This window comes from Acinonyx jubatus, chromosome C1 (genome assembly GCF_027475565.1).
Source record: "Acinonyx jubatus isolate Ajub_Pintada_27869175 chromosome C1, VMU_Ajub_asm_v1.0, whole genome shotgun sequence".
Taxonomy (NCBI): Eukaryota; Metazoa; Chordata; class Mammalia; order Carnivora; family Felidae; genus Acinonyx; species Acinonyx jubatus.
This window is the reverse complement of record NC_069381.1, coordinates 67,742,755-67,769,556: the sequence shown is the minus strand read 5'-3', so window position 1 is coordinate 67,769,556 and position 26,802 is coordinate 67,742,755. Positions and strand designations below refer to the sequence as shown.

The 26,802-nt window shown below is 34.5% G+C and overlaps 1 protein-coding gene and 1 long non-coding RNA gene across 26 annotated transcripts in view; one reads left to right on the top strand and one right to left on the bottom strand.

Moving 5' to 3' along the window:
- Positions 1–26,802, bottom strand: part of ADGRL2 (adhesion G protein-coupled receptor L2) — a 619,307-nt gene that overhangs the window by 31,589 nt on the left and 560,916 nt on the right. For 14 of the 25 annotated variants that reach the window (XM_053214320.1, XM_053214321.1, XM_053214304.1 and 11 more), the window contains 8 exons: positions 23,350–23,459; positions 18,129–18,143; positions 16,402–17,202; positions 9,735–10,028; positions 9,085–9,188; positions 8,015–8,200; positions 7,141–7,179; positions 4,143–4,326 (listed from right to left, as the gene is read on the bottom strand). In XM_053214320.1, coding sequence (XP_053070295.1) covers positions 4,143–4,326; positions 7,141–7,179; positions 8,015–8,200; positions 9,085–9,188; positions 9,735–10,028; positions 16,402–17,202; positions 18,129–18,143; positions 23,350–23,459 — 1,733 coding nt within the window. The remainder of the gene's footprint in view (positions 1–4,142; positions 4,327–7,140; positions 7,180–8,014; positions 8,201–9,084; positions 9,189–9,734; positions 10,029–16,401; positions 17,203–18,128; positions 18,144–23,349; positions 23,460–26,802) is intronic. The other 11 variants (XM_053214317.1, XM_053214319.1, XM_053214303.1 and 8 more) reach the window with 3 other exon arrangements.
- On the top strand, positions 19,051–25,650 carry LOC106973355 (uncharacterized). Its single transcript, XR_003420096.2, has 3 exons — positions 19,051–19,192; positions 24,647–24,796; positions 25,227–25,650. It is a non-coding gene; the product is annotated as an uncharacterized LOC106973355 (long non-coding RNA).

Genomic DNA, 26,802 nt, shown 5'->3' with positions numbered 1-26,802 from the left:
AAAAGAGAACGTACAGGAAAAACTATGGCCAATGCCGGGAGACCAGCAACATTCTAGGTTCCGTAAGCCTGGATCCCAGGGTACAAACAACACGGTGCCGACTTTGGCAGGGCCAAAACCAAGCCTCAGTGGTGACGTGGCTTGAAGGAGTATAAATCTTTGCTGTTGAGAGCTGCTGTGACTTTGGGGTTTTTGTTACTACAATATAAATAAGCCTAAATTGACAGCCATGTTGGCTGCTAAGCCCACTGGGAAAATAAATGATAGGGAATTTTATAATGGATGGATTAGGCTGATAATACCCAAACCACCTAATCAGTCAGAAGATCTCAAAGAAAGACAACCTAACATGTGCCTCTTTTGCAGGATGCAATGAAAAGGTTCTTGGAGAAAACAAATTAACAGATAAACCTGAACTCATCAAGCCTCTAGATCCAATTATTAGTACATATCAATTATGTAAAATGATATAGTGGGAAGAAATAAGCCAAATCGAGAATGTGGGAAATTTCATAGTACAAATCATCTGCTCAATTTCTTCAAAAAAAGGAAAAAGACTTAAAGAAAAGATGTAGGGAGAAATGACTCAAGCAATATATCAAATGTACCACAAGGACTTGTTTGTATCCTGGTCAAAACAAATTAAGCATTAACAAATTTACAAAAACCACATAAATTAGCTTTTTACTTTTTAAATGTTATTTATTTTTGAAAGAGAGAGCCAGGAGGGGAGGGGCAGAGAGAGAGGAGGCCGGAGGATCCGAGGTCGGCTCTGCGCTGACAGCAGAGAGCCCTCTGTGGGGCTCAAACCCATGAATCATGAGATTGGGACCTAAACCGAAATCGGATGTTTAACCAACTGAGCCAGGTGACTCCGCAAAATCAAGTAAATTTAAACATACTTTTTTTATCTTTTGAACCTGTTTATGTTAATTTTTAAAAGTATGACAATGGCACTGTGTTTTTAATGCATGGGATACATTTTAAAGTATTGAAAGTAATAATAATATGATGTTAAAATTTGCTTTAAAATACAATGGTGAGAGTAATCAGTGAAATAGGGTTAACTAGATGTTGAAGATGGGTGATTTTTTTGTCAACATGAAAAAATTCTGCTCCTCTCAAGATATTATTAAGAAAATGAAAAGAAAATCACATAATGAGGGAAAATATTCACAGTACCTATAACCAGCAAAAGACTTGAATAATAGATACATAAGGAATCTTTATAACTCATTATTAAGAAGACAAACAATCCAATTAAAAATAGGCAAAATATATGGACACTTCACAAAAAGATACATGAAATGGTCCATAAGCATGTAAGAGTTGAACAGCTATCAGTAGTAAGTAACTTAGCAATTACACAAATGCAAAACAGAACCAATATGAGATGATACTACAAACTACTCATATGGCTAAAATCAAAAGGATTGACAATCCTAAATGTTCATGAGGATGTGGAGTGACTGGAAGTCTCATAGCACTTAGGAGTATGAAACAGTATAAACACGTGGGAAAAGGGCAGCTTTATCAGTAACAGTGGAAAAGTAGAAACAACGTAAATGCCTAACAAGTGAATAAATACACAATTAGTGGTGCTTCCTTATAATGGAATACTACTCAGCAAGGAAAATGAACGACTGCATTATTGATGCTCTTACCAACACAGATGAATCTCAAAAACATTGTTCTGTGTAAAAAATGCAAGATCAAAAAGAGTACATACGGCATGATGCCATTCAACTAAAGGTCCAGAAAAGGCAAAGCTAAATTAGTGACAGAAAAGAGACCAGCGATCACTGGGGGCTGGGGGTATGAGGAGATCTACTGCAAGAGAATCAAGGGCCCTTCTGAGGTGATGTTGGTCACATGGGTGTGCATTTGTCAAAACTCACCAACTGTACACTTAAAACCACTGCTTGTATTATATAGAAATTATACCTCCAAATTGACTTTAAAAAGCTATAATCAAATATAATTATATGAGATATAATTATACAATTTTTATGAGGTCATGTATTATAAGGGTAAATCACACAATAAAGTTAAACTAAGGATTCAAGGAGAAATCGCTAAGGAGTCAAATCAAATTGTCTTAATACCTAAGATATTGTAGCCATGCCCTAAATTTAGTTAAGAGCTTTGGGAAAGTGAGGACATAAAGGAATAATGGGCTATTTTAGTCCTCATGTCTAAAAAGAGAACAAGTCCCAGGAAAAAGGTAAATGCTTTCCTCATACTAAATCATGGATGGTATTTGCCACCAAATTGTTTGTATTTTAGAAATCAAAAGTACATGTGCACTACATTCTATAACAAACTTCACCAACAATGTCTTTTGTTATTTTTTTTAAGATTTTTTTTTTTTTTTTGGTTTTTAAAGTAATCTCTACACCCAACATGGGGCTCGAACTCACAACCCCAAGATCAAGAGTCACATGCTCTACTGACTGAGCCAGCCAGGTGCCCTGTCTTTTTTCAGGTAAAAATTTAAAAAAAGAAAAGAAAAGAAACCAGCATGAAGTGTAATACTTTAGAACTCTTGAAAACAGGTATTAGAAAAAAAATATTCCCGGACATTTACATTTTCAGACTAGGTCTCAAGCTGCCATATAATTATCTCAGATATCTAATTAACAATGTGTCCTGTATATATGCTAAACTGATGAAGCTGATGGGAGCACAGCATATCAGCCTGGCCCATCAAATATTTCTGCATACCTGGAAAGGGTATAAAAGGGAAATTTCAGGTGGTTTTTTTTTTTTTTTTAATAGCCATTAGAAGATTTTGAAAACAAATGTAGGTCAAACGTGCCACTTCAAATAATACTTTCTACGATTCATCCTCTAAGATGATCAACTTTACACTTTTTTATCCTTACAGGTATATCACTGGAAAAATTTGAGAAGAATTGTTCAATGTATATCTTAGGAATCTTATTGGGCTAGCAAATAAATTAACCAAAAATAATGAAAGTTTTGGACAAAACAGAGAGCTTTATTCATTCTGTATTACTACTAAGGCTGTGGCAGAGTACCATTTTCCTTATGACCGCTATCCCAGATCACGGCAGGCCAATTTACATACTGTCGCCTCGTTTCACCTAATTTGAGGTTACTGAGTTCTTTATCATTCCCAAAGCTCAGAGTACACAAAAACATACGGTTTTAATAACACTTTATTTCTTTCTAAAAGTTCAGTTATTTAAAATAAACTTAAGCCTTTGACTTTAAATGCAATTATCATAATCTGATTTATACACCTTTATTTTCTGCATTTTAAAACATGAAGTCCCACGATTTAGGCAGGTACAATTAGGCAATAAGATATGGGATCCCACATAGTTTTTTCCAGTATCTATTGCACCAATGCACTCTTTTGGTGGAAGGAATAGTCTGTGTTCCCTTTTGTTTTTTGTTTGTTTATATTTATGCTTGGGAAACTTATTTGCTTTATTAAGATATTATAAACGTCATCTGAGTTCACCCTCTCTGAATAACCAACAATTCTAAATCATTCAAGCCTATATTAATATAATTTTACTGTACTTACTGAGTTTTTCAAATATCATCAAAAGTGAATTCCTACCTCTCACGGCCAGCATTTAAATGCTAAATTGTGCTTCGAAACTATCTGCAGCTATTTTGCAATCTATGAAGCATGTATATTCTGCATTATGGGAGATGTAGTTCGTTGACCACATTTTCACCTGAAGGCAGTTGTGTTTAGTATAAACATTTGGCTCAAATTCTGTGTGCCTAAAATATTTGACCGGGAGGATACATTCCAGAAAGTAATTTAAATTCATTAGGAACATGTTATATAAAATGGGAAAGCGTTTTCCCCAGTTCCACAGCAAGCACTTTCATTACTTACGCAATCCATATTCTGGCATTTAAGTACTCTAAACTTCTTTAATGATTTTTCAGTTGGAAAAAAAAACCTACATAAAACCAACTTTTAGAAGATACAGAGAGATTTTGGCTTCTGCATTAATTTTATGAAGTGTGACCAATAAATTGTAATTTGACAAAAGAGAAGTTTGGCTCTGGGAAAAAACAGATTCAGAAGGGAAGCATCATTCTCTTAAACACGTACCTTCTAAATCAAAATTAAAGCTGACAATATATTCACTTACCAATATTTTCTGTGGGCATTGAGACCCTGGTTGGTTCTACAAGATTGTCAGCCAGGACAAAGGCGCCTTCTTCCAATGTATCGAGTAACATCGTTGCTGTGTGCGCTTGTTCAGAAGAATTCATGTGTTTCCAGGATTCCAAAGCTTCAGGTCTCAGAAGATTGTCCACTGTGTCGACAATTGCCTGCATCCATTAGAAAACTATCATTAGTTTTGACTGCTTCTAGTACCAAGGTGATTTTCACTCACTGACTAGTGACAATTGTGATATTTATCTGTCATGATGATTTACTCTCATTTCAAGATGGAAGAGCACCTGAACAACATCTACCTGGCCAACTTGAAAAATATCTTACCATCTCAAAATGGAGCTGAAGATTAGTAGAACACTATTTGATTTTAATGGGTAAACGTAAAAAGATGGCTCGTTTATACTCATCTAATAGTATCTCAACGTCAGCTCTTAACCTGAGGAATTACTCTTACACACATGTCATTCCTACTTATAACCTCAAGATTTAAATGTTCTAAATAGAAAGCCCTGAGATCTCTAGAATAGCCTGATATTTATGCTTGAAAAGTTAAACCACACTGTCTTTTAGAACATGAACTAAAAGAGTAATCAAAATAGTGCCTTATACCACTGTCTACTTACTACCTTTGGGAAAAAAACCAAGATGATTTCAAAGTTTATAAATTATCTGTGTGCATTTCACTCTTCCAATTCCCTGTCCAGCTAGAAAACACTTGAGAGTATACCTTAGTTCATAAACAATGATCTGTTTTTAAAAGAATCAGGAGAACAATCCAAATATTTAAAGCCTATACTAATAATTTTAGGACAACAGAAAAGTAGAATAAGGTCTTCACAACCATCCAAGTTGTAAATGTTCATATTTGTAGGTTCAATTTATTACCAACAAAATAACATTAAATAAAAATACAACCCAGTCAGTTAAGCAACTGAAGGCAGGCTTTTGTACTGATAACTACAGCGTACATTGACTATGGCTTGGAGAGCTGAAATCACTAAGTTTATTTACTCTATCCCATTTACCTAGTCATAATATGTCATTAAGGCCATATATAAGTTGTTTTGATCTATTGGTAATCACTGAGGGAAAAGAACATACATCGTGCAAAGAACAACAAAAATCGCTACTTTGAGATACGATATTGGAATAAGCAAGGGGAAAAGTTGTTTGAAGCTACTGTCAGAGTAAGATTAATTAGCTTAATCCATCTTAATATCCTCGTTCTGTCTGCCTTGTGAGCCACCACGACCTTCCTGGCAGGTGGAAGATACTTCCAAGTAGCGTTAAAGGCTTTTTTCTCTCTCTAATGGGAGATAGAATAGTCAAAATGCTCACAGTGATACTGCTGCAGCCATTAACTAGAGTGGAACAGAAATTGGTCTGCTGAGGCCAGATTCATTAGTCACCAAGAAATACAGACTGGAGCCTCTAATCTAAGTTACAAATGAATCCTCTGTCACCAAGTGGGAACTCACTTCATTTGCATAGTGTAAGTCAGCTTCTGATTTGTAATTTAAGTAGTTTTATTAGTCTTATCTGGGCAGAGAAGCTCATTTGAGAGATACTGAAAATGACACTGGTCAGAAATTAAGGTCACGCTGAAACTCACTACGCATACACATAACTCGCTGATGACAAGTTTTTATTAATTTGAAACACTCCGTATTTATTACCATTTGTACTTTTCTAGCGGAATCAAAAATGATCATTAGCCTAATCATATTCCTTAAGTAGTCTCTCCCTGCCAAAGAAAGAAGGCTATTCTTTTCCCACTGAGATCTATGTCCTGGGCAACATACCAATTATTACATTTCACACATTAACTAACACCTTAAAGGTGAACTGAAAATTTCAGTATGACAAATTCTATACACTTCAGCAGTTATTTCTTTGCCCCCATTAAACAGGCTAAAAAGGAAATTCAGAATATTACTACCTAAAAACAGACTTTCCCGACACCTTTCCTTTTGTAAAGTTTTCAGATCCAACACTGTCTATTACGAGCTAGTGACAGCCCCCCCCCCTTTTTTTTAAGCTCTTGCAACTAAAACTGGTAGTCATGGCTTTTGAATAACCTCTATTCTACAAAACTACAGGGTTTTTCGTTTTGTTGTCCTATGTATGTGAATTAGTTCTTCAAGGTATGATTTATTAAGGATACGGCCCCCAGAGGAGTAGGATTAGAATATAACCACCCCCCCAAAAGAAACTTCTAAAATTCACATAATAAAACAAAATGCAATCGGGTATTATTATTTTGATCTATCACACAAAACCAGCGTGACACACTTCCACTGTCAGCCTCAGCATGCTTCCTATTACTTGGATATACCAGGGAGAAAAATCGGCTGGAGTGAACAAGGATTCTGAGCCAAACAGAGGCTTTCTGTTTCTATTAGCCTGATAAAAACCAACATAGAACATATATTGATAACACTGTCACATTATTTATATTTCATTTCTAGTAACCCATCCCCATATCAACCTGCTTCTAGAAATGACTCCTAAAACTTTCAGGACAAAGCCTTTTTTTTTTATTTAAGAGTACACCACAGAGATAAGAAAGCAGTGACTTTTTCATGCACATACATTATGACTCTACAGTCTTTGATATGATAAACTGCCAAGAATATATCATAGCTGTTTTACTCAAGTTGTTTTTTAATCCACAGAGATGACAACAGGAAACAAAGAGACTGTATGATTACTTTCCAATTCAGAGGATATTTCATTAAAATTCTTGCATGTTTGGATAAATGAAGAAAGAGCAAAAATTATAAAAGTAAATTATTTGCTTATTCTGAGAGTAATATACCCGAGAAAAGCCAACATTTGTACAGCTGATATGGGGCACATTATATAATTATCAAAGACTGAAATACATTGGATCATGCAGCAAGATGAGAAAGCGTGGCAGGTAGCTGAAGGAGGGAGAAAGCAGGGTGACAGCACAGGAGAGATACCTTAAGGTAAGCCCTGCATGTCTTCTCTCGTTTTTGGAGCTTTTTAGTAAAAGAAAAGAAAATCAGAGGTTAGATTTTATCTGTCGAAATGAGGAAAAAAGAAATCCTCAGAACTTAGGCTTGTGTTCCTGAGCTCAAAGTTTATTATGCACAGCAGTCCTCTGGATTTTTGTGAGTTTACGCTGACTGCCAAAACTGCACATTTACAGTTTATAGCTGCATTTTATTAAATATACTAATCCAAAGCACTGTGATAAAACTAGAGCCAAAATATGTGGTTAAAAGAAACAAAAGTGTCTACTTTTTAACCCTGTAAAACCATATTAGCCACGGATTTTGGCTTAATAGGAATCCCATAGGCTTATTTTATAGTATGGTTCAAAGAGCTACCAAGTTTTTGTCATATTAGGAAAGATTAAGAGCACTAATAACACCATCCTCTTAGAGAGGGAAACCTGTCCTTCTTCCCAAACCTGCAATTGAAAACAGTATTACAGTGGCTAACATTCCTCTATGCGGTGCAATTTTGCTGCCACCGTAAGAGTTGCATGTATTAGCGTCCAGAGTGTATGAGGTGTGTAACACATAATCTCTTCAAGTGCAGATAATGTGTTTGTAAGTGGGAGTACTGACCACGATCAGGCAATGTTTGCTACCAACTAAAATCTCCCTCAGAGATTTTAACTTTTTTTTTTTTTTGTCATGTTGCTCCTTTCTCAACTCTAATTCTCTCTTGGGAAATTAACCGAATTAGAAATTTTGTTTCTAAGTATATGTCAAGCATGGGGGGGCAGGGGTTTGGCAGTCCAACGCTAGAAGAATGAAGAGCTGCCATATAAAATGTCTGACTAAATAACAGGAAATTCCTACCTACCTTGTTATAACTCCGTCCAGCGGAATCCTTTTCACTAGGTTTCAGTTCCTGCAGCTGTGCATCAAGAATGTCCACCAACTGCTCCATCAATCTCACCGAAGAACTCACATCTCCAGCAAACACTGGCCCTTTGGTATGTTTCGCCAGTTCATTGGCAAGACTAGCAGCGTTTTCTCCACTTCTGATCTGAAATGACAATTTATATTATCTCAGTATGACTTCTTGTTCTGTTTGTGGCTTCTTGTTCTTTTCCCGAGTATCTCTGTTGTGGTGAGAGAAATAGTTGCAAATATGTCAAAATCTGCAACTAATTGAGACCAATAACTTTCTCTTCATTTCAGATGATTAAAGGTTCTTAAATCCTCAAGACACAAAAGAAATTCTTAACCAGACCTTGAAAAGAAATGAAAAGAAAAGAAGAAAACCAGAAATCCCTTTTTAAAAAAATCTTTTAGATAGCTCTCTCTCAATTTCACTACCACCATTTTAAACAGCTGCTTAAAAATCTGATTTATTTATTCCAAAGATCCAGAAATTTAAACCAGAATGTAATCAGCATGATACTGGGAGGTGTTATCTACCACTTGCTTGCATTTCAGAAAGGTGAATGAGGAAGGAGAAACTAAAATGTCACTGCATTACACTGTAATATTAAAGTTACTAATGCCTTTTAAAGTCATTTTTATTGATTCTATTATAATCATCTGTGATATAAAGCATAAACATCTGCTTGCATTCTGTGGATTCAGTTGCAAACTTAATGATATTTGATTTATTAGGCCAATGGACTATTTGTCTTACAAACATCAAAAGAAACAGAACAAACTAAATATGAATGAAATTAAGCAAGTATGTATTCATTAAAAAGCTTAACATAGAAAACAGCATGCCCCAAAACATATGTAACTTTGAACAAATAGTTTACAGACAAAACTATGCATAATTTTTTAAATTTTTATACTGAACAAAGAGCAATGAAGCTGGTTTTAACATACAAAGCTAAATTATTTATGTTAGACGTTAAAGCCCTTAATCACCAATGTGTATCATATTAAAAGGTTCCAACCAACCTTCTGAGCCAGCTGATTTACCCAGTGTGAGGTACAGTTGCTAAGATCGGGGCCCTTAGGGTTCCATGTTCCAGTGGAAACCATGCAGAGATAGGAGGCAGTTCCTACAACAGATGTAGAAAACAACAGTGAAATTGAAACCATTTTTCTGCAGGCATTCGGGAAATCAGCTAGGATGATACTACTCTGCATGTTAAATTTTGAATAAACGCTAATGGAAGTGGTTGACAATAACTGACAAAAAGTAGGGTATAATGCAGATTGTAAACAGTAAATATAAAGTCAGCATTGAAGTATCAGATATTTACAGCAAACAAACAAAAAGCCCTTGATTTTCTTGGGACTCATCCAAAATGATACTCCTAATGAGAAAGGCAGCTGTAAGAAGCCTCACTGGAGTCCATGGGCAAAAAATGCCACACTTGACCCAGGTCTTTAAAAGGGAGAGGTAATTCACAGCCCAACCTTCAATAACTTTTGCAGTTTATGAACCGTTAAGTTGTCTACAGATGTTTTGTTACCAAAGTTAACAAAAATAATAACAGAGGTAGTTATCATCAATGTCTCTCTTTCCTCGAAATCACCTCGGTGTAATTCAGAACCAACTTACTGAATTTAAAAATAGATGTTTGGCATTTTACAAGAAATACCTCTTGTTCCCTTGGGACACGGTCGTTCAACCATCATTCCCCTTTGTGTCTGAGGCCACTTTATCCCCCTCGCGTCTAATGCCTCGCAGAATCTCTCTGGCAGGGGAAAAATATTTGTTACAGGAGGAATTTTGGTTGTAGAAACTGCTGGAGGTGGTTTTGTCCCCTTGCTTCCTTCCTGTGATCCGGCTACGGTTGTGCTCATGGGGCCTTTCTGTGAAGCAGTGCTTGTGGTTGGTACTGTGGTTTTGAACAGCTCAGCTGAAGAAGTTATTGTCACAGCTGTGGTAGGCACTATGGAAAAAAGATGAGTATATTAACCTCAAACACACACTTGCATTCACATACAGGCACACACGGGAACGTGTATAGACACAAACACAACACAAAACCCCTCCCATCCAGTTACCCCAAGTCCAACCAAATGAGAATTAGTGAGAACGCCAGTAAGGTCGGAGAAAGAATAAATCCATTCATTTATGTCAATTTACTCATATCGTTGACTAAGTGATGGTCGTGGAGGCTCTACTATCGGTTTGTCTGTTCGACTCGAATTGTGTTAAGTCTGTATCTCAATGAAATATTTGAGAGTACAATTTAAGTATATTTTATGATGCATCATCCAACAGAAACCAAAGGTCGGTTTTAAATAAAGTTGCGGTGTCCACACCAAATATATTATATGTTAAATGAAACAATATGGAAAAATTCTTTTTTATATAAATTCATACCCTATAAATAATCAAAGTATCAATAAAAACCTGACAATTATATATAATTAAGACAACAGAAAATTTAAAGTCACCCACTCTACATCTTGCAGGAAAATAAATACTGTGACATCTTTCCACCCAGCAGCCATTCTTGCTTGAGAGAATTTTGAGCATGCCTGATTAGATCCAAACAGAAGATAAGCTTGGCATGCTTGTGCTGTGTTAGTAAGGAAACATCTGAGGCTTCGTTAGGCATATTTACATTTGAAAATGTAGGCAGAAAAAGCAACTCTTCTGGTCACAGGTTACAATGCAATCTCTTATCAAGATAACAGGTTAGATCAAATCATGCCTAATTTGAAAACAACCCTACATTATCTTACCGACTTGAACAAAGAGTATAAAAGGAACCACAGTTACACATTTAGAGTATAAACTTAAAAAGGAAATTATTTTAAAAGGTTGACTTCTAGCATTACTTTCCAACTGTTCAATCCACCAGGTTAAAAAATAATGGAGCTTAATGTTTCCTTCATTAACTACCATTTAATTAGTTTAAACCATGAAAATTCTGTCAGTAAAACTTTAATGCTATCATTTAAAATCTATTAGGGGGCGCCTTGGTGGCTCAGCTGGTTAAGCGTCCAACTTCGGCTCAGGGCCGGATCTCCGGGTCTGTGAGTTCGAGCCTGGCGTCAGGCTCTGTGCCGACAGCTCAGAGCCTGGAGCTTGCTTCGGATTCTGTGTCTCCCTCTCCCTCTGCCCCTCCCCTACCTGTGCTCTGTCTCCCTCTGTCTCTCAAAAAAAAAAAAAATACATTAAATAAAATCTATTAGGTGATCACACTAAAGTTTTATCAACACTTATAGATTACTGTCTCTTAAAACCTTATACATATGATGCTGTAAATTTCAACGATTTGAGTACAGCAAATTAAAAATAACTATTTTTCAAAAATCTTACAAAAACATTAAGTTATTTTATGCTTTCTCTATAATGTGAGAAACAAACTAGAACTTTAGAACTTAGAAAACAAGTTTATATAATCACTAATATGTTTAATATTTTAAGCTGTGGTCCATAAATATTTATATAATCCTGCCACTACTGACAGAGTTTCCTAAGTTCACCACAAAAAGTAGTGTGCGTTTGCTTTAGTTCTTTAGCAGTGAGATACCTCTTGTTGCCCGTAAATGCATACTGCACACTTTCTACACCTTTTTTCCTTCTTTCGCAAGAGAAATTTCTTAATCATGTGTTTTATTTCCAGGGCATAATTTATTGACCATATGAGAGATGCCTGTGTACATTAGTCAAACATCATGTCTAGCCAGCTGCTGCAGAAACCTATTCAAACCTGTCTATCTTTTCCTGTAAAGCACTTGCCTGACATCTTGTTAAACCTCTGTAATTTTCTTTTGATTACAATGCAGCCAGGCTTTCAGTGCTTTCTCAATTAACATTTGTCAAAAGCATCACAATCTTTTACAGAAGTGTCAAATGACTGCCTCTGAATCAAATCTTAAAGAGTAGTGGGGAATCGGAGCAAAAGGAAAAGGGCAGAGCAAAATGGTTTAGTGCCACACCGTCTTATGTATCTCTTGACACCGCATTAAGTGGTACATATTTAATCACTGAAGTACGAATTAACAATACTGCAATTAGCGATCCGTTACCTAAACATCCAGGGAAGATTCATAAAAACTGAGTCAAGGTAGGTAATAAAATGACCTCTGGTAAATGCACAACATTTCATGCAACATGCAATGTGTTTTTGAGAAAAAAATGTCATACATTTTCACCTTTTCTTCATCAAAAGTTTAAAGGGAATCAACACATTCTTCAAAGATAAATCAATGAAATATTGGGACGTTGTGAAAAACATGAAAGTAAACTTGTATGTGGCAAAATTAAACCCTTCCTAAAGACCATGAGGATCTCTGGAATTTTGCAAGGCTGAAGTTTAGCACCTTCAAGGAAAGCCATTTTTTCTAGTGACAAAGCCACAAATGCAGAGGTTGTTTCTAAAAATTAATATTTCTTCCAGAAGTGAAGACAGGTCCCAACAGGGCATCTGATAATGATAAAAGCCTACACTTATTCAGCATTTATGTACCAGATGCTATGCTAATCACCATTCATGGATCATCAGATCATCTTATTTAATCCTTGCCACAACCCCGTGAAGTAGGCACTATGATTATCTTCCTTTTACAGATGAGAAACTTGAGCCATGGAGAAGGTTAGGCAATTTGTTTAGGGTCACCTGGCTATATTCTTAAATGTTATGATCTTTCCTACATAAAAGATTTTCATAGACTCTCGAAAAGTATGGCACCCCCCCAAAACATTCTGCCCTTATTTTAGAGCATTTAACTGAGACTTTTCTGTGTAAATCTCTAAAACAAGACAACATGCGGGAAGATAACATAAAATACTAGAGCAACAGATGATAAAAAGTTTCATAATGAAACTGACATGGCAAAAGATTCAAAACTCAAGAATACCCTAAAAATGGTAACAGAAAACACACGGCAACCCACAATAGAATTTTATCTCAAATCTAGTCTGATTTTACAAAGTTCTGTCCCAGAGTTATCAGGGTGTTATGTCAAACACTCAGATTAAATGACTTAGCATTCTGCCTACGCTTATCATTTGAGTATAGAGATGTAGGAACAGTGCTAAGAAAGTGCTAATAAACACACTTAAGAACTACCCATGAAAATTTCAACAAGCACATACAGAATGCTTCAATTTACTACGATGGTGTTTACTAACTACAGTTTACTAACAACAGCATCCATTTATGCTACGGGTAGCACTTCCCTCATCCAGGTCCAAGAACCCACTCACTGTTCACTGAATAAACTCCAGTTATTACAGTGAGTCCATGGCCTGGAAAGGCAAAACTGTGTATTCATTAAATTTACTTTTATTCAATGTCTAAAAATAATGATCATCTTTTATTGAGCAGTCATTATCAGTGGAAAGAGGTTTCAAGAAATATGGATTCTTGAATCCACTTCCTAAATAAATCAACCTATTTCTGTTGATAAAATTTTCTTCTATTATTGAAGTGTCATACTTCAAAATTACTCCAAGACAAATATTCAGGAACTTTCAAAACCCAAGACATCGTGTTTTTTCAATAATATTTGAAATATCAGATTTGCAGACAAAGTAAATAGAAAGCAATTCAGATTAAGAAATATAAAAGAGTTTATAAAAAAAGAACTGAAAAAGTTTTTCCTAAGCCCACTCTAGAGAGGGAGAAGGTGAAAAGAAAAACAGACTTAGTTTAGAGAAATGGAGTGAATGAACTATGCAGAGATCACATAAGGTTAAAAATTCAAAGAAAAAAAACACACATGGTTAAGCAAAGCCAGTACATAAGACTCTGAATTACAGCCAAACCAGTCAATCATTGCTTTATGACAGTTGAAGACCTGAATTCTCTGATTGCTTTGTCCTATCAGTTTTGTGGATCTTGCTTCTTAAAAGCTGACAGTAGCTTATTGATTTGACCTGAATTGATGGGCCAGAATAGTTCTACAAGGCCCCATCTCCATGCATATAGATATCAGCACACATCTTGGATGAGAGAGACAGGAGTCTCTAAAAGCATATGAAGATAAATTATAAGAAAGAGAGAAGAGAATATGGTTCCAACAGCAGCAAGAGAAATTTAGGTCATATAAAACTTTTTTTACCATTAAGGGCTTAATAAGGGGTCAATATGAATTCTCACTTTCCAGGAGTATTTAAGAATGGCTAAATATACTGGATAACAAAACACAGTTGTAGGAACACAAATATGCCAAGTTTCTCATTTTCAAAGCAGATAACCGCTCTTTCCAAAAATATCTAAATTATCACAGACTTTTTCATCTGAAATGGATCAAATTATTTACCAGAAAATAAGCCACATGACATTATTATTCATCTTATATTGTGTGACCAGTGGACAGGGCAATGATTCTTTGTTGAATTGAACCTGTAACTCAATTTATTCACAACCCTTCAGTTGTTGCCTGACTATGAATTTGCATTTCTAAAAGTATTTATTTCTTTTTTTCCTAATAGAGGGGAAGAGATTTTTTGCTGCCCAAAACAAATTTAACAGCTGTGAGAGTAATACAGGTTACAAAAAAGATTAACACAAGGATCAATACACAATGTCAAATTTTGTCAATTTCTGAAGTTTGCCTTTAACAAACCTATAGGGTAAAGAAGAAGGATGGTAACTAGACAGTTGAGATACAGGAAACATCCCAAATTACTGGTCCTATGGGAAAAAAGATATGTCTAAATTTAAAAGTAAATGATTCTATATTATCAATAAAGATTTTTATGCCTCAAAGATTTAATTGCTGAAAATTTAACAACAGACATTACCACTGTAATTTTAAGCTAAAAAATTTCAGACGTACATGAATTAGAGTAACAATATGCTATTATTCTCTTTTTAAGCAAAAATTACGTATTTTTGGCATACTAGGAAGACTCGAATGAGAATTTCAACTATAAAAAGCTGTGGCTTCTGTTCTTAGGTCCTGACCCTATTAGAATATTTAGAACTCAGTAATAACATATCTTAAAAATATGTATACGTCGGGGCACCTGGGTGGCTCAGTCGGTTGGGCGGCCGACTTCGGCTCGGGTCATGATCTCGCGGTCCGTGGGTTCGAGCCCCGCGTCGGGCTCTGTGCTGACAGCTCAGAGCCTGGAGCCTGTTTCGGATTCTGTGTCTCCCTCTCTCTGACCCTCCCCCATTCATGCTTTGTCTCTCTCTGTCTCAAAAATAAATAAACGTTAAAAAAAAATTAAAAAAAAATGTATACGTACATGTAATTATGTTTAAGTCTGTGGATGTGTATGTATTGCTTTAACAGAAAAAGATACTAATTTCTTTTCCACCTTGTTGAAGAGACTGATTTAATCATGTCAAAGTTCCAAAGAACTTTCTGGTTCCTAAAATTTTGAAGTAACTCAGTAATTTGAACATTCCAATTAACTAGGTAAATTGAAATATTCAGCTTTAAAACACAAATGCTATTGTTCAAATAGAAAAGACATAATGCAAGCTTTATAGCAATATATGAATCAGTTACTTTATCACGAGTATGAGGTAATCTGGTTTTAATGAAATATTCATTTAATTTACCCTCAAAAATTGTTTTCCACAGAACTGAATATAATTGACAATTAAAGTGTATTTCCAAAGATTTTACACTACTTTCTAAAGTAATGATCCTCCATAAAGTACCTAAAAAGAACACAAATTGAAAACGTTAGCTTATCCATCTTCATAAATCATCACTTGGGATCATTTAATGCTTAGTCGATGTGTGACAGTTGAAGTCACAGAAATATTTACTTAAAACCATCACTAATTTATCAGGAAATAAAAATGTGTGATTCTACTAGGAAGATGTTGGATGACTCCCTTTCCTACCCAGATAGCAGACACCACAACTTGAGAACACTTATGCCTGACACTGTACATCAAGCCTGACAATTCTCCTGGGATTTCCTAACACACATTTCCCTTAACCACTGGCGCCAAGAAGTTAAAAGGTCTGCACATAGATTGTAATCAATTCAGAAGTCAGGTAGGAATAGGAAAAGAAAAACAAAAAAAACCCCACAAAGCTAACAGGTTAGTAGCTGGTATTACATTCTTAGCAATGCAAAACAAAACCGACTAATGATGTTACAATTTTTTGAAGTCAACATTTAAATGAAAAAATTCAAAGAAAGAAAATGGGCCCAAAAAAGGGTAAAATGTACACACTACGTGCCAACATGAAATACCACGACATCATCCTTTGAGCTTTAACCATGAAAAGGGGAAGAAAACGGACAGGAAAAAAAAAACACAAAAAACCTCTGAGTCTTTTAAAAGTAAGCTATTCATAAAGACATGAGCATTAGCAAGCAAACGTTCTTACCTTGGGCAGGATCCGGTGGACCAAACTCCAGAGAATATCGTAAAATGAAGTTATTGTTCCACACGTAGAGTTGGTTATCTCTAGGATTGTAATCCACTGCAGCAATATACTGGTATTGGTTGGGGAAAGGAACATCTACATACTCTCCTCGGTTTAATCGGGTATTGTAAATGTAATCAATTGCATTCTTGCCTGTTTCACTCTCATTGTCTTGATAAACTGACCTGACCACATAGAGGACTCCGCAGATCATAAAAGCATTTGATGCAGCACGTTTGTCATACACAGTCTCCCACGTTGCTTCAAATCGAAGAGTATATGGATTTAGTTGGCTAATAACTATCATTCCATTGTTCTGTTCAGTGGCATAAATGACCCATAAGCCATTTTCATCAACTGCTAGGTCGATATCAGTCTTTCCTCCCCATCTATATGGTGAGGTATCATGATAGTTGGCATAGTTAATTATGGCCTCTCCACTCTTAATTCTAGTCCTCAAGTCATATTTCACAATATTCCTTGTTCTCTCTTTGTTAAAGAAGACAGCACCATCATATACTACAAATCCAGTACCATCTACTCGATTTGGAAGTTTATATGTTGTTGTTTGGCGACTGTTTTGGAAATCTTCTAAAGAAGCATATTCTATTAAAGTATCGGTACGATAGGGAGTCCAGGGCATGAAATAAATTTTATCTGCAGCCTGAAGAGGGTCCTTGCACCAAGCACCTGCCTTTTGTTCAGCTTCATATATACATGGTGAATCCACAATTGCTTTCAAGGTCCCAGGGCACACAAAAACTAACAGTCACAGAGAAAAGACAACAATTAAGCCAAGTTAAAAAATTAAACAGGCAAACACAAGTTTTAATGATCATAAATCAAAAGAGAAAAAAATTTGTTTTATTAACATTTGATTTTTTTGTAATTTATACTTAATACAAGTACCACCTTTCCTTCTTCAAGTTACCATAATCAATGTACCAGCATACAAAGTGGCTGGGGTTTGTTTTCGTAAGGGCAAACCTAAGTTTAAGATCATTCACAGCTAAGTTGACAATGTGCACTTTTGCTATGTGTTTTCAAGCTTTTGATTTGGTATTTTATACTTTAAAACTTTTAAGCTTTGTGCATAGCAGTGTACAAAATATTTAGTCCCAGCTTTGTACCCTCCTTCCCCTAGCACACTTATAAACCCTCAAAAAGCAAAACACCAAAATAAAGCAAATAAAACAAAAACCCAATGTGAAGGTTTATTTAGAACTTTTATAAAGTTAGACTGAAAACAAAGGTTCTTCAATTGAAGAAACGTAAATATTCGGAAAATGTAATTAGGAACAGAGAAAAGTAAATACAAGAAAAGCAGAGATGAAACGACCAGGAGACCCTGGAACCATGGCATGCTATGGAGAGGGTTCTGGAAGCCAGGCAGGATGACACTTTAATAATAAAATATCCAAAGGTGTCAGGAAAAGAGATAAAGGGTGAAAAAGAAACACAGAATGGAGGAGCAGCTCCCCCTGGCCGACTTCAGAATTTTTACCCCATCACCAGATTTAGCAGTCATATAATTTCACTGTAAACAGTCGACTTCTTTATGAGGTGCATTTATGAGATCCTGCTGATTACTTTAATGTCAGGAGTATTGTGGGGAGAGGGAAGGGAGGAGGTAACATCCATAAGGCACATAACAGGGAGCTGGGGTTCAGACTGTATACGTTATTTACCTTTTTGCTCCACTTCTATTTTAAGCATCGGAAGAGAAACAAAAAAAAAGTGCAAGGAAAAAAGAAAAAAGATTAAAATAAATTGACTATTAGTCTAAGACTGAATTCGTAATAGATGCTAAATATAGGAAGAATAAGAGCTGTACTACTTTGGATAAAGAGAAACACACAACAGGAAAACCTAGCAGGAGAAAGATTCTAAAGTTACATAAAAGAACATGGATCAATCATTTTAGTAGATTAAGGAGGCAATACAAATATGTTGGCATGTTGTTTCACTTAGGGTACCTGAATAAATAATGAAACTCTTCACTAATGCATGGTATATATACTCTTGCCTTTCCAAGTCGCTCAGCATTTTTACCAAGTTTTACTGTATCTATGTATGCTACAGGCACAAATGCATGCAAAGGTATATCATCCCCATCTATCATATGAACTCATTATTAAATTGATAAAAACAGGTAAGCATAACAACAGGAAAATATATTTATAAAAATAACTCAATTGTGGAGCTTAGGTCTGATTTAAAGAATACTGATATGGTTATATTTTAACATTCTTTTCTAAGATATTTATGTAAGAAGAAATATATATAATTATGTATCTTAGTACATTTCATTTTTTTTATCTTTCATTTCTAGAAAAATCCATTTTAATTATAAGGAAAAAATGCCTCCTTTTTGGAATAAATATATCTCTCCTGCTACCCCAATAAGGATTTTTAAGGGTGGGGTAACATAGTACCTTTCTTCCCCATTAAGAATTAGTAAATTTACTTATTTAAATTTTTGTATGTTATATATTATAAAATTCTTATTAAATTCTCTATATCACATATCTCAAACTTGTAGTATTAAGTCTATTTTTTAAAAAAGTAAGCAAAATACATACAAGGAAAAAGCAAGCAGAGTAGGCAAGGAGAAAAAGGAAGAAAGAATTATGGTTAGCTTATTATGACATCGTCTACCATCATCAATTTACACAGAAAGCAAGCTAGCATGCAGCGACAATCATACCGAGCATTCAAAGCAAATACCTTGACTCCACAGACCCCATAAAAGGTAAATGCTTTCATAAAACAAACCTGATTAGTACAGTTATATGAGAAAAAAAAATCCTCCCTCCAAGAAGTCTAAAGAAACGGATTATACAGTTAGGAAGGTTGCTATGTAAGATTCTTCCTGGTAAATAGAACTGTAATAATAACAACCCATAAAACACTATTTTAGACTGTATGTAGGCCTTGAAGTATGTTGCCTGAATTTCATAAAGTGACCAGATTAATGTCTGTGATTCTCCCTCTTTCCTTATTAAAATGCATTAGGGTGTGCTAATACTCTATCTCCAAATTGATTATTCAAAGATACTGTAGTTGCACATTTCATTAAGATGTCTTAGCTTGATTAATTTTTAAAAATTATAATAATTCATCAAGATTAAATACTGACCTCCTGAAATACCTCAGGGAGAAATATCACACAAATATTTTTGCCATAGGAATAGCGTATAACCTTTTGCATTACGCTACCACCTTCCCATCTGACTTGGGTCTACTTAACCACTTTCAGGAAACATACTTGCTCTATCATGTGTAATTCTGACTATATCAGGTAAAAGTAAGTTCAGTGTTACTGATACGAAACAGTTCTTTTTTTATAAACCACTAGTTCTAAACTTACTCCTTAAGGAAGAGCAATCTTATACCTGCTTAGAATCAATAACGGAAGGGCGTCGTGGGAAAATGAGCATAAGGGAAATCATTAGTGTTGTGACTTCTCAGTCTATATTTATATACAGATCTGTATTCTTTTTTTGAGGAAAGGATGATTTTACTGAGTAAATCAAGTAAATGTAAAGGATGGGAATAATACATTTTAAAATATGTTACATATTTAGAACAGAACTTAAAACAAGTTCAGTAAAGAATTTATAAAGTATATTTGTTTTCTATAAATTGAAAATGGCCAGGCTTTATCATGTAATACACTAAAATGACAGTGCATTTACTTAGCAAAATATTAAATAGGGAATTCTTCCTTTGTGATTTAACTGATATCACATATAAAAGAGAATAAAATGTAGATAAATTGTACATAATTTATAGTTCTGATGAAAACAGAAGTAACACCCAAATGTAAAAATGATCTAAAAACTTTTGATGATTGATGAATCACATAAGATATGGGTATTGAAAACAAAAGTCTTTATATTATGATTTTTATGAAAACTCAAAGGACAGATAGATATCTGTCAAACCAGCCCAAACTCCATCAACCCAGAAGAATATAAAAATACAATAAAATTAATAAAACCAGCATTCTTCATCACATGCCAAATGTATATTGCAACTTGTCTTACAGGACTGTATGAATTAATTCATAACAATACATTTACTATTCTATAGACCAAACATAAATACATGACCCACTAACATCAGTGGAGGACAACTACATGGATATGCAAGACACAAAATTGACCCAAACAAACTTAAGCCTACATACTCTGTACCTGAAGTGACACACTAATTCATTTTGAATAATCTCACACTTATTCACGAAAAATATTTAATCAATAGTAATGATCATTCTAATGAAGAAAACATAGCTAAAATTATGGCATAACTTGTATAATTTGATGACAATTTGAAAAAGAGGGCACAAAAACTGAGGCCAAATCTTGACTGTAAAATATGAAAGTATAATAATTATTCTCTTTTATCCTACAAGATCCTTAAGACTTCCTTTAAACACACATATATTCAATTACTAACATTTCTGTTAGCGATAAAAGATACTCTGGATACACACATTTTTGACATGGGCATTATCTGGGCAGGTGTAAATGTCACATATTATATTACATGTGCCTGTCCATAATAAAGAGTAAAACAAACAATAGCATTTCTAATAAACTCTGTTAAGTAAATTCATTTTAAGATTTTCAAAAATCATGGGAAATTTTTGGACATTTTTTAAAAAGGAGGATATAGTTTCAGATGTATGAATTCCTAGAGAATTTGCTTTGGATAGAAACTGGCATAAAGCCAGGTGGTAAATGACATATAATAAATGTTATAGTGACAATTTTTATCAGCTATACAAAGTTTAAGAGGGGTATGCAAATGATACAACGCACAAAAACACTATTAAAACAAGGGGAAAGGGAAAAATAAAAGTGTAAGAGATGGCTATGACAGAAGCATAAAGAAACAAAAGGAGAGGAAAATGGGGAAAAGAGGTAAGGAAAAACACGATCCTACCTAAGATCAAAACAATCTAAAAAGATCTTTTGCATTAAATTTTAATATTAGTGAAAACCATGCAATTTATAGTGTGTCACAACTGTACAGTATATAGGAATTATAATTCTATTTGTTCACATGGCATAGTTTGAAAAAAAAAAAGCCAGACTTATTTCTGATTCGTGCAAACATCTAGAAAGATAACAGCAAATTAATTACTGGTTTTTTTGTTTTGTTTTTTTTTTAAGGACAAAAACTAAAAAGAACAAATACTTCTCTGAATATAGCTATTTGCAAGTTTAGTGCACAATATACAACACTTCTGGAGAACTGAAAAAGTAAAATTTTGAAAGTTAGATGTTCCAGAAGATATCCACATTTTTCTTTCTTAAACAGAGCAAGAAATAACTTAAGAGTCTGAAAATAATATTTGCTTAACACTGTTCTTGGTCTATAGACTAGGTTACAGGAACTGGCTCCAGAAAGACAATTCTTGGCAGCTCTGACTGATTCCACTGTTTGGGAATGGATGCTGTATTCCTTTTCTAATTTGAGGACAGAAACCATGATAAATTCAAATGAAAGCAACTTTATGGAACAAAATTTTGGTTAGCTCAAAAGAATACAGTATTCCTCTAGTGGCACAGGAGAATGATTATGTAAGCCACCAACACTACACATAAGAGAAATGGTATAAAGATCAGTGCACTCAGTAGGCTTCCAATCCTACAAATGGTATAGAAAATACTGAAAACATAAAAAGCATCCATTTCACAGTAACACAGGAACACAGAGCAGGGATGAAAAGAAAAGATAATCTGTGTTTGGCCTTTAACTGATACCCACAAAAAGCCAATTTATCAAAACTGTGGGCAGAGGAAAAAGAGACCGCGCCTTCACAGGATGTGTAAGAAAGTATTACTACCATATTGGACATCCTATATCCATCTGAATTCAGCCCTCTGGTTTTAGAAATATTGATAGTTTGGACATATAAATCTATCAGAACTAGTGATCTAGTTGTTGAGGTTCTGGAAAAAGCAATTTCATTATTTAGTTTAAATCTTGTTTTTTAAGGAGAGCAGTGTACAAAAACTATCGCAAATCAATAAAACTGCTGTTAAAGAACTCTCAATTCAAATGCCTATGAATTAAGGTGACAGACACCTCTTGTTTTCCAGTAACGAAGACAAGAACACTATCAAACAAACTAGCCTAAGAAAATTAGGTAGTATACTGAAACTTTTAGTTGTCTAAAGTGCTTTTTTCTATTGAAAGTAAAGAATACAATTTATCAGTATGAATTCTGAAATTAGGAGGAGAACTACACAGAATTAGAGCATTAGCTAAAGACTACTTATGAAATTTCCAACTAAATTTTAAATGTCCCTCTACAGGATCTAATGGATGTTGTCAAATTAAAAATGGAAGTATAATCAAGGCTTTGTTATGTCTATTTTATTTCCTGTTAAGATTTCAACACAATCTGGTAAAGAAATGCTCCTATAAGGACAAGGAAACAAAACAGGAAAGCACTTGCCTCAGTTACTACAATGGTAGCTTTTACCAGGCACTAAAGTTACCACGACAGCAGGTAGCCATTCAAGTAGCTCACGATTAAAACCAAAGTCAATTCCTTCTTTAGAAAACTGTGAGCCAAACCAATTTGTCAGCAACTGGTATTGGGCAAAAGTACAGGTTTCTATCTGCCCTACTGAATAGCTAATTCAAGTTTGTTTTCTGGAAAAACACTAGTCTTAAAAGCCAAACACTTAAGAACACAGACAGACACTTGGCCAGCATCACACTATGGCTTCCTTCCACACTTCATGAAGCTAATTGGAGGCCCGAGTCTGTTAGTGCTCTGCATGCATAATGGTTTTGTAGGCCATAAACATATGCTTCTTTCACATGTGTAGTCTTTCAGCATCAACGAGGAATGCTAGAGAAAGTGAAAACTACAAACTTCATACTTACTGTAAGGGACACATTCATACTGGACTTCAAGATATTTGTATGTTCCAGGACATGGATCAGGAAATACATCTGACCCAGTAACTACTATACACTGTGTTCTATTGTTGCACCTGGAAAACAAAACAAATCAAATTTGTGTAACATAATCACTGACTTGTTTGTTTTTAATAAAGAAATCTAATAAAGAACTGATCCACATTTTCTTTAAGCAACTAGTACCATAAAACAAAACAAAACAAAAAAAATCAACTGATACTAGGTTGCTCTACATTATTTTAAATAAAGAGCTATAAAAATCCTATTTTTCTTTTTGTTGTAATATTTCTATACCATGGGCCACACTAAATTTTAACTCCAAGTAAAAAGGAAGCAACTAACAGTTCTCTATTATTCTATTACACATTTAATTGGAATTTTTAGCATATTAAACATATACTAAAAAAAACTTAACAGTACAGTTGTCATATTTAAAAATTAAAATAACAATTAAAAATGATACCATGAACAGAAACAGAGTCACAAACTGAATAGCTTGAAAGTAAGTTTTGAGAACATATTGAAACAAAGAAGGAGCCAGGTTTTTAAGTTTATTCTCTCAATCGGTTTTGTGATAAGTTTTGTATTCCAGGCACTTTCTACATTCTTCCATACCAGATCCCAAGTTCATAGAGCACACCTTCCATGCTCTGGCTTGATATATGACAGGGCACATTTTAAGCAGTTAGCACAGTGCCTGGCACATACTGTGTCTAAGACTGTTGTGACTCTTGTTTCGTTCACAGACCACAATGTGCTCACACTAAATATGGCATCACCATGAACCTAGATTCTTCTAAATTAATGCTCTCTGAAATGAAACATGGAAGAGAATGGCACTAACATGATGTCTATCATGCCCTATTTATTACTATTGGAAGTATTCTCCTATTTCTGTGTTGTGATTTCATGGAGAGTATTAGGATTAAGGTAGAATTTCAGGCAAGATGATATTCATTTGAGTTCTATAAATTTCTCAAAATGTTCTTTTTATAAGCTTTATAAAGGCAGGAACTATTCCCCTTTATAATTTGACTTGATTACAACTCAACACAATGTAATGTTTGCATGGTTTTATTATATTTTCTGATAGTACCTAAATTAAGAAGGCCAAGCAAGCAGAACAAGAGCATTATAAGAAAATGTATTCAACAATTTGAATATCAGATATTCTACAGTGCATAAAATAACCGGACTATAAAATGGCAAGTAAAGAATGAAAAAGCGGCTCAGTTGTTTTGTTTGTTTGTTTTTTTGTTAGCATGACAACGAACTAAAGGACAGCAGAAGAAGAACTGCATTAAAAGGGATAGGTATGTTAAGTCAGGCACCTTGGAGCCATCTCAACTCAAACCAGGTGGATTCATTCTGAAGAGCAGCAAGACCTGAAAACTTCTACAGGACCAAACAGGTACATTTATAGGTCAAGGTATATACAATAAACTTCAAACAAAAGTCTTAAATATTACATAAACTGTAATATTACTTGTACAGATACAAATGATAACTTTTACCACAATTAATCTAGAATACTGTATGCCATATATTTTTTAAACTATACCATATAAAATAATTTTCAAAAGCGTGGACAATGTAAGTGGTGCAGTGTCACATTCTTAGGCAACATCATGTTTTACTCTTGTTATCTGTATTTCTCTTCAATTGGTTCAATCATTTGAAGAAACGTGCCAATGATTCTCCACTAGTGTAAATGAATTATTTTAACATGAATCACAGAACCAATTATATACCTTAAAATTTTAAACAGCAGATGAATTTAAGATTCCTCAATAGATCAGTATCTAATAGTTCAACTAATGGTTCATTTTCCTCTTTCTTAGATTTTACAACAATCAAGTTCACCACTTTGTTCAAGATCAAGTTTCTTGATCTTCCAGGATCAAGAGACTCAACCACTACCTGTCCTTGTCAAAAACTAAAGTGCTTTTATTTCCTTCCTTATATTTATTCATACCTGCAAGGACCCCCCTTTATCTCATTCCCACACCTTTAAGAAACAAACAAATCCAAACCGCTATGAGTTAGACTTCTCTTTTCTATATTCCCTTGGTATACATTTTATAGCCACTCAACAAAATCCTGCCATGTTTTTGGGTAAACATGGTTAAAGTAAGGGAACTGTACTCAAGGATGAAATGGACCAAGAGTGTGAAGGATTTTGGACCAAGTTCGTGAAGGAGGATATAGCTCAAAGGGTTTGGGAATTTATCTCATTTTTCAAAAATAAAGATGACATTGATAATTATCCATTTTTCCCCAGATGATCAGATAAGTATGACTGCAATATGAAACCAAAAATATCTTTATTTCATATTTTTCAATGTCACAGGATGTTTGCAAGAAGTATATAAAGGACAAGTATTTCTGCTTCCATTACATTTTGTTTAAAAGGGACCAACACCATACAATGAAAAATAATTGCTCATATTTACTTTTTCAGATCTTTTTGTGCATTAGTTACCTGACCACAGCTATAAGTTCAAATTAATGTCAAAAGCAATTACCATAATTTATATCAACCACATTTTAATTTCTTTTAATAATCACATTGTACAAAAACACTTACTTTAAGACAGAAAAAAGTGTTATAGAGCCATATTTGTAAGTAAAATTGAAGATAAGGAGGCTTAATGGAGTTCTTGCAAATAAAATTATATACATTTATAAAATTCATAGTTTCCCATGATGTCAAAAATGTTTATTTTATACATCAGGAGTACTAGAAATTAATCTTGAGAAAAAGTGAAATTTAGGGGCTAAAACAGTAAAGTGTTAGCAAGAAGAGGAACACAACTGTAAGAAGTATAAAACTATCAGATTTGCATACCGGTATCTTGCCTCATGGCAAAAAAAAAAAAAATACTGAAGCTTTCAGAGGACCAAATGATGGAAATAAAATACCACTATGTACATTCATTTGTGAATGAAGCGAGAGCCTTAAGTTTCCAAATTCAGTAAGTTTGGGGACACAAGAGGAAAGAAAATTCCAATGTGAGCTGTTAGTACTCAGAAAAATCTGAAAACTCCTTAACCAGTATATTGTTAGTAAGATTGTAAAACTGTAAACTGCTATCATTTAAGAAGATAGGGAAAGAGAAAGCAATTAGCCACAGAAGCAAAGTAAATTGCCACCAACTGCTCTGCTTCAAGTTTTCATTCTAATGAAAAGGAAAAGGTACAACTAAGCCAAGAAAAGAAAGGCATTCAGTTGCTTGTATTCTCAGTCTTGGGCATAGTCCCTGCATCATGTTCTCCTTCTTCCCCTACGGAAGAAGACTTATTGGTAAAGGTATGGCTGTATTAACCATCACATTATCAGCATATTTTGGTAATACTCTGTGGATTCATTATGTTAAAAATGACTTTTCTTACATGTGGAGCGTAAAAATTAAGTAT